General features: G+C 40.3%; 1 protein-coding gene across 2 annotated transcripts in view; it reads right to left on the reverse strand.

Annotated features, from left to right (window-relative positions):
• The window catches only part of map4k1 (mitogen-activated protein kinase kinase kinase kinase 1), a 32673-nt gene extending 29288 nt beyond the window's left edge, over positions 1–3385 (reverse strand). The window contains exon 1 of one of the 2 annotated variants that reach the window (XM_018742894.2): positions 3114–3385. In XM_018742894.2, the coding sequence (XP_018598410.1) occupies positions 3114–3221 (108 nt within the window). In that variant the 5' untranslated portion in view covers positions 3222–3385. The remainder of the gene's footprint in view (positions 1–3113) is intronic. The other variant, XM_018742896.2, reaches the window with a different exon arrangement.
• Between the last annotated feature and the right edge of the window lie 5027 nt (positions 3386–8412).

Genomic DNA, 8412 nt, shown 5'->3' on the forward strand with positions numbered 1-8412 from the left:
AGTATCAGTGGGTCCAATGGGAGCAGCTCTAGCCACTACACTACCAGCTATCCCCATACACAGGGTTAAAGTTATTAGGCTGCAAATTCTAGCATAGCACCAGATCACATGGTCATCATCACAGATGATGCAGACAATTCAGCTGAACCTTGGTGTGCAAGCTGAAGGGAGGTGTATACCATTATCAGGGAGTGGAAATGACAGTACAGAAAGAATTGAAGCTGAGAGCAGTGGTGAGAGGCTCAATATTAGAATTGATTAAAAAGTGTATGTGCTCTCATTCATTATATATAAATGTGTATATATTAAGTATATATCGTGTTCATTTTGTAAAGTAACTTTGACAATAAAGGTTTAGAACCTGCTGTTGATGTAATGAAACACATACCGTTGCTATTTTGTTCCACTGTGGTCACATGTTTCTTTGGGTTGCAGTGGAACACCATAACTTCATTTTGATTCACATCATGAAATAATCATGTGATCAAACCATCTTCAACGCTTCAGTGTTCAGCATTGACGTGGTTGTATGTCAGAAAATGTTTTAACAAGAAATAGGTGTCATAGCAGCCCTGGAAAACTCTTCACATAAATGTAATGGCCAGTGAATAATTTAGTCCATCCTTGTGACTTGTGAGAATGAGAGTCCTTCACAGAAGTGACTGCTGAAGTGTGCAGGAGGAGTCACTCATTTCATTGTTTCAAGTGCTCTCTATACAACAGCTTTAACCTCAGTGCCATGAATATAATGGGCTTACAGTGTTGCTGGGTTTATGTCAATGTCCTGTTGGTTGCATATGACAGCAGTGAGCGGAGAGTGTGCTGCTTTGACTGTGCACCTCGCCAACTTTGTGATAATAACCCATCCATACAATCTACCACCCAAATGCATAAAGTGATACCATTGGAGACACCGCAGCGGGACACATCTGTGACGTTAGGCCCAAGGAGTGGACTGATTGTTCGTTTCAAATTCCAGTATAAAAGCCAGTCCATCCCATCCCATCTGTGTTCTAATGAGAATGACATTTCTTTGATAATGAATGATTACAGTTAACATTTAACCGGCTCATGGGCAGTGCAAGGTTCTAGGAAAGTACTTCAGGCTATGCTCATTTGACAAGAATGAAAAGTTCCTGATAACTTTTTAAATCTGATCGCACTTTGCAAGTTTTACTAACTGCAACATCAAGAGCTCCAGAACTTTTTAACACAAAAATGTTTACTTTCACCCAACACAGAGTGGTTAACAGCGATTCAGCCCTTGAGTACACCGCATGTGAATATTCAGTGTTCTTTCCTCATAGCTGGATTCTAATCTCCACTTGTACACTTTCCCTCGATACAACATTTCACTGCAGAGGATCCACTCAGCAGACCCAAGTCATGTCTTTGAAGGATCTTGAGCCAATGCCCTCAATACTGTGTATCCAGGGTCACTGCCTGCACCCGCCATAAACCTACTGGTTGTTCATGCCTGCTCTCTATTCCTGTAAATGACTATGAAGAACACTAAATTTGATAACTGAAGAAAATTTCACCAAAACTGTGCTAGGCAAAAAAAAGATCTCCGAGTTAAAAACTAGGCATCGATGTAAAACCCAGTGAACCAACATTCTGTGTGGCCTGTACCAGTTAAGAGGAAGTGCGCTCCACGTCCCCTAATTTGCATCGCCTCAGTGCTGCGTACTCGTAAAAATATGGCAGCTGCAGAGACTGCTGCTCCCTGCTAACTGGCAGGGGATGGTTTTGCAGTATGCCTCTAACCTTCTGCTAACATTATTACAGGTACATAGTGCGTACATCACATCGCACTCGCAGTCCCTCTTGCATTCTGAACCAACAACGTGTGATTTGCCTGCAGAAGTAGCAGCACACACAATGGACGTCACAGTGGAGTGTGTGGCATCCACTCGGGGTGTTGACAAAAAGTCCATGTACTCCTTTCATTAAGTTATATCATACACCTGCATATGAGAAGACTGATGCCCACATTTTGATTCATGTCCTGTGGAGGTAATTTTACACGTTCACAACATAACCGGTATGTACAGAAGATTATCAACAAAATGTAGGGAAGTACATGGCTTTTTGAATTGATCGCAGCAAAATCAGCTGCTGCTGATTCCACAGTCCACGTATACTTATGTCTCATGGACGCCCCAACTGGAAAAGGATGAGCCTCTAGCTTGAAATGCTACCATGAAGTTACAACACGTACAAAGCCTGTTCATTGTTCAAGGGAAACCAGGATGCAGCCTGGTCAAAGAGACAGATTCCATTCAATGTTTGTTTTTGAGGCTTGTGCTGGGATTTCTCTATTCAAATTTATACGTTAAACATTTCTTCACTGTATAACTTAGAAGGCCAACCCAAGAGAGAAAAACACCAGTGGCCTCAGAGACCATTGCGCTATAGTATCTTCAGTTATTCAAGGTAAACTGTTAGTAATAAACTACTCATGCATTGGTAGCATTGTATTTGTAGTATTTATAATGCAACTACTTAAAAAAAACACAAAAATATCCATGAGTATGTGGTGTAACACTTTCACATAGTAAAAAACTGTCTTGGAATTAACTTCATGAAACCTGGTAGACATTTAAACATCTATACTTCTACAGCTCTATATATCTCTAAAAATATTGGAGGAATTCATCATTAGCGAATTACACCAAAGTGTTTGGCTCTTGTGAGCAGACATCTCAGCGTAAATCCCAGAAACAAAAGATGTTATTTTAAAACAAAACTTTACAAAAAAATATCCCTCCTCATTTCAGACAGATTAGTTCGAAACAAATAGAAATGATCGCTTATTGAATTTCAAGTAACATTTCTCTTTTTTAAAAAATCTGATATGTTCCGAAATATTCTCACACCGTTCTGAACGAGGCACAACCTCCGGCATTTCCTTCTACTTCTGGGGCCTGTTTTCAACCCCATCTGTATCGTTACAAAACACAAAGTGATCTACGACAAAACTCTGCTGATCTCCAGCGCTCATATGTGTAAGGAAACAGACAGAAAAGTACTTTATGAATAACAGCGGGAAAAACAGGGAGAAGGACGGAAAGCCAGCGGGCGGTAAATTGCAAATTTCTGACGGGTCTGACCTTGTAAACCTCCCCATAGGTTCCTCCACCAACTCGCACAAGGATCTCAAAGTCCTCCTGTGGGTTCCTGGTGGAGATGTCCAGCGCAGCGCAATTTTGAGAGTCCATCACTGCTGGGGCATGGCACTGACTTTCTGTCTTCACTGCACACGACAAAAAAAACACACACCTTCCCTACTCTCCTGCACGTAGGAACCCTCCCCCGTCACTTTCTTACGCTCTCTCTCTCGTGCTGTGCGTGTCTCATTTACATTGACAATGGTTTTATTTCCTGTTGGGTGTTCCTGTGCGAGAGTATGCGTACACTGCCTTTTAGCTTTTGGTACATGTTATATGCTGTTGCAGTTTTCTACCTCATCACATGTGCATGTGTGTATGCGTGTGCGTGCGCGTGTGCGCGTGCATCTGTGCGTGTTCGTGTGCATGTGAGCGCGTGGCCTTTCGGGCTGCCTTGCTTCGTGCACGGAGTCTGCGGGCCTGCAAAAATGTGTAAACAGAAAGAAGCCACTGAGATGTCCTAGTTTGGAGGCACATTTTGAAAATCTGAATAACATCCTGTACTGTGATTGTGCACTAGCACTTCGTTGATGTAATGCAAACATATGTGCAAACAAAATTGTTTGAAGATAGTTGACTTTTGCAGCCTTCAAAGTTGCACGGGTATCACCCTCTGCAATTAATAGCCCTTCTTCTCATTGAAGTGGAACTGTGAAATGGGCATCCAAATTCTTCATCTACAGCACGTAGCGAATCCAGCAATTTCCAACGGGCATCTTTTCTAAGGTCCGTAATCTTCCTGTTGTGCTTCTCCAGCCCCGCTCGCTCTGTCCTTTCCGCGTGCCCGACAAGACTGCTCCATCTCATCCAGAATGCACCTTCACACCTGGAGAACCTTCTAAAAGGCTGATCTGTTCACAGCAGGTTCTGACCTAAATCACTCTCACGACACTGTTACTCCTCCACACATCTAGCAGTTGAGTGAACTAGTATTTCCTACTCGTACTCCAGAGCACTGCTTTCCCCAGTTTTGCGGAAGCAAAGTACTGCACTTTTTTGTGCTAATACACCTAATTCACCTAGCAATGTCATTAAAAAACCATACATTTATACATACATATACATACACTTTAGCTGCCGTGGAAACAGTCTAAATAAGCATTTGAAATCTTCTCAAGGGGGTTATGTCAGAAGTGAAGTGGGCTCCAGGGACAGCTGCCAGTAGTTTAGTCACTTTAAAAGTGTAAGCTAAAAAAAGAAATAGAGTTATTCACTTTCACCTAAATATGGCGATTACAAGTAACACACTGATCTGTGGCTTAGCAAGTAAAATTACAACATATTTACATTGGTTATTAAAAAAGATGAGTTAAATATGCGACCATTTTTAGTGAAATACTATTTTCATTTAAAGATATAATTCAGCATATTGATCTGTTCATGTAAAGCATGTTTTTAAAAATAGTAAGGCATAACATATAAAATAATGACTTTTTTTGCATGTTAATTCTTACACAGTATGTTGTCTTCAACATCTACACATGTAAAGTACCTTAAATAACTACAACAAACTTACAATAATGGTTACATGTAACTCCTAAAACTTTTGCATTCTTGCATTTTGTAAAAATACAGTAATAAATCACAATATTCACACACAGTATCTGAATCGCTTGTCCTATACAGGGTTACAGCAAACCAGAGCCTAACCTGGCAACACAGGGTGTAAGGCTGGAGGGGAGGGGACACACCCAGGACGGGACACCAGTTCGTCGCCAAGCACCCCAAGCAGGACTTGAACCCAGACCCATCAGAGAGCAGGACCTGGTCCAACCCACTGCACCACCGCGCCACTGCGCTCCTGCACCCCCGCACCCCCGCACCCCCCACGCCCCCGTGCCCCCCTGCACACAATATTCAGTTCAATCTAATTTATTTTTACAGAGTGCTCTTCTCACACAGTAACAGAGTGCTGAACAAAAGCATAATGCAAAGATAATTGGTTGAACATTAAAATATCTGAATACTTATTCTTTAGTCCCTTGAAGAAATTATATTAATATCAATTGTTTGAAAAACTTTTAAAAAATGAAATCTAATAAAAAGGTTGGTTTGCAGACATGCAGGATTTCAGAATAACTTAATGTAGGTACTCCGCCTGATACTCTGACAGCGTCCTTGGTTTCCATGAATTATGTTTTATTGTAGGATTAATCTTAGTACTTATTTGTAAATAAGGCTAAATAAAGCTTGCAAAAAACTAGCTACATCGAAATGAACCTGATGATGGTTTGACCACTGCTTCATGAGATCATGTCACAAAATGAGGCCCAAGAACCACACTACTGCTGGTACAAGATGTGTTTTCAGTAAGAATCACATTTCATGTCGTCTAGAAGTGGGAATGGATGAGGGGCACTAGTAATGCATTCCATTCTGTATTTTATACAAGAGGGGTCAATGCCATGTGCATCTGGAGAGCAGAAGGTGGAGGAACATGACTGTAAAGCCTGTCTTGTTCCATGCCTTGTTCATTTCATACTATCGCCCTCCAGTGGAGCAACTCCTGCAGTCTCCTCTTTTCCTCTGGCAGGCTGTAGACTCATTTTTGGGCTGAAGCTCACACACACACATTGTCTAAACCACTAGTCCCGAGTGGGATCGCAGCGAGCTAGAGCCTAACCTGGCAACACAGGGCGCAAGGCTGGAGGGGGAGGGGACACGCAGGACGGGACGCCTGGTACCCCAAGCAGAACTCAAACCCCAGACCCACCAGAAAGCAGGCTTTGGCTGAACCCGCCACGCCACTGCACCCCTGCACCCCCTGCCTGAAACTCATCTTAAATACAAAAAACACACTCTCGCTGTCTCACTCACTATGTCTGATCATCTGAAATGTAAAAACACAACACCAGCATTTAATAATATGTGAGCACTGCAATGTACCAGCGCTCGACGCCCTCACTACTCATCTACCTACACTTTTAAGGAGACCAGGAACAGTTTGAAGGGCAGTTTATTCTTCGATTCCTCATTCTGACACACCAGGTCACTGAATATTTTATAGAAAGTCATTAAATTTGCTGCTAGTCAGTTTCCAGAAAGGTTATAAAGTTCCTAAAGTGGCACAGCGGTGAAGTTGGCTATGCTGTAACACACATAATAATGAAAGCAGTTAGCTTGTAGCCCTTTCTTCTGAAGGTGAAAAAATGCAATTGTATTTTCAAGTTCTCATCTGGCTGAACATATCATATTTTATTAACTCCACTTTATTATTACAATTACAAAGTGTTTTTGACTGAAAACAGGTAAAATAGTTCACACACATCAGTTTTACGCATATCTATAGGCTGTCATATTATTATAGTAGTTTAAGTTAATGGCCTTATGAAATGTTATTCTGTAGCAGTTCCCTTAATTGGGTCTTGAGCCTTGTGGACAAGGATGTAGTTTGTCACCAGCTCCGTTACCTGCTGCCATCAAAAAAGGTGTGAATCAGATTAATCAAATGAATCGGTTCTCATCCCTTCAGAAGTTCACTGGTCTCAACTGCTAGGCATCAAATTACCAAACAGTGCATCTCAGAATACACGAGAGTTTTTGTATAATTAAACCAGCAAACATTATTAGATTTACTTCATTCATCTGTTTCCCACAACCCAGGGCGTATTTACAGCAAATAGGTTAAAAACCCACATACATCTGCGCGCACATCTCATATTAACCTGAACTTTGTATTACTGTGTTCTTACTTTATCTAATCTTTCTGCAAAAACCACTAGTTGCAGTATGCATGAGACATTTGCTTTGAGTACCGTGTCGACAATCACACCAAACCCCAAACAATCTGTTAACAATGAAGACAATGATTTTTTTGATAATTGTGGACAATTTCTTCTACTACTCTGTAGTATTAGATTATCTTTTACGTTAAGCTAAGCAGAAGTGTGATGTACTGTGTTTTTGTTGAAAATAGTGCCAAAATATTTCACAATTATTATATAGTTATAAACTCAGTCAATTTGACTAAAAGTAAATTCATTTTAAAAAGTGTTATGGTACGTCAGACAACAATACAGAGCAGACACAGTAGTGGAAGTGGTGAGCTCTCGTTTTTACTTGGATTTCGAGTCAAATTTTACTAAAATGTCAGTAGTATTTGTCCCAAACACAAGTGAAATGAAATAACCTAAATGGACCCCACAAGAACGGTCAAGTTACTACTTAACAAAAAAACCCAATGACTTGAATATAAGAAATGTGAAATGGTGGAAATTGGAGGATTTCCCCTTTAAGGCTTTTTACTTCCGCTTCCTTGAGAAAACTTCCTGAATCGCCGCGCGCTGCGAGCAGCTCCTGCCACTGCTCGCCATGAGCGCTCAGCTTGTGTTGCATAGTAATGTACTGAAAAAGGTCTGTTGAACAGCTACAACATACATCTCATATTAAATATATTTTCCCAACTGAATAATAGTGCTGTTTATTAAAAATCATTATTTATAAATACCTCCACAATAAATTATGAATTGTTGAGCTAATTTACTCAGATTCTTAAGTTAAAGGCCAGGTACGTACCGTACATACCTACAAGAAAAATATACATACAGTTGGAAATTGTTAAAAAATATGAAATTATAATAAAAATATAAAATATTGCACTCAAACTGGCTTTCTCAAGGCTAAGTGGGTACACGCTCAGTCTCAGCAGTAATTGCGCCCAGTGTTTACAGGATTGGCTCCGGTCCATCGCAACCCTGGGCAGGAAAAGCTGTTAATGAAAATGGGTGGATGGACATTGGTCATTGCACTCAGTTCATTCCGCTGAAATAGCTTATTACCCTGTTGTCACAGATAGAAATAGTACGGTGATATTTAAAATTTAATTGTTAGCCAGTGTAATTTTCAAAGCAAACCTGTGTACTTTACAGAAAGTTAGGAGTTACAATGTTTTTATCATTTCTGTTAAATCACCTATTAATTGCTGATAGCTTCGTAATTTTTATTCAAATATTATGTTTTCACTGTGTCCCAATGATTTTCCACGCCACGGTGCGGAACTATTATTTATCATGTATGTAATTCGGACTTATTTAAAGAATGAACCATATCATCATGCAATAGTTTTCGCGACGTTTTAAAGACTTTGCTCCAACAATATTGTTGCTTCTTCTTTGTTTACTAACCGAAATGTTTATTTTATACATTTTTTATATTTTTTAATAAAACTATAAATTCCTTTGACGGAAAAACAACCATTGTTGAAGTAGAGCGGCACGTGATCGTACATATTTCCGTTCCGTTC

The sequence above is a fragment of the Scleropages formosus genome, chromosome 10 (assembly GCF_900964775.1).
Source record: "Scleropages formosus chromosome 10, fSclFor1.1, whole genome shotgun sequence".
Taxonomy (NCBI): Eukaryota; Metazoa; Chordata; class Actinopteri; order Osteoglossiformes; family Osteoglossidae; genus Scleropages; species Scleropages formosus.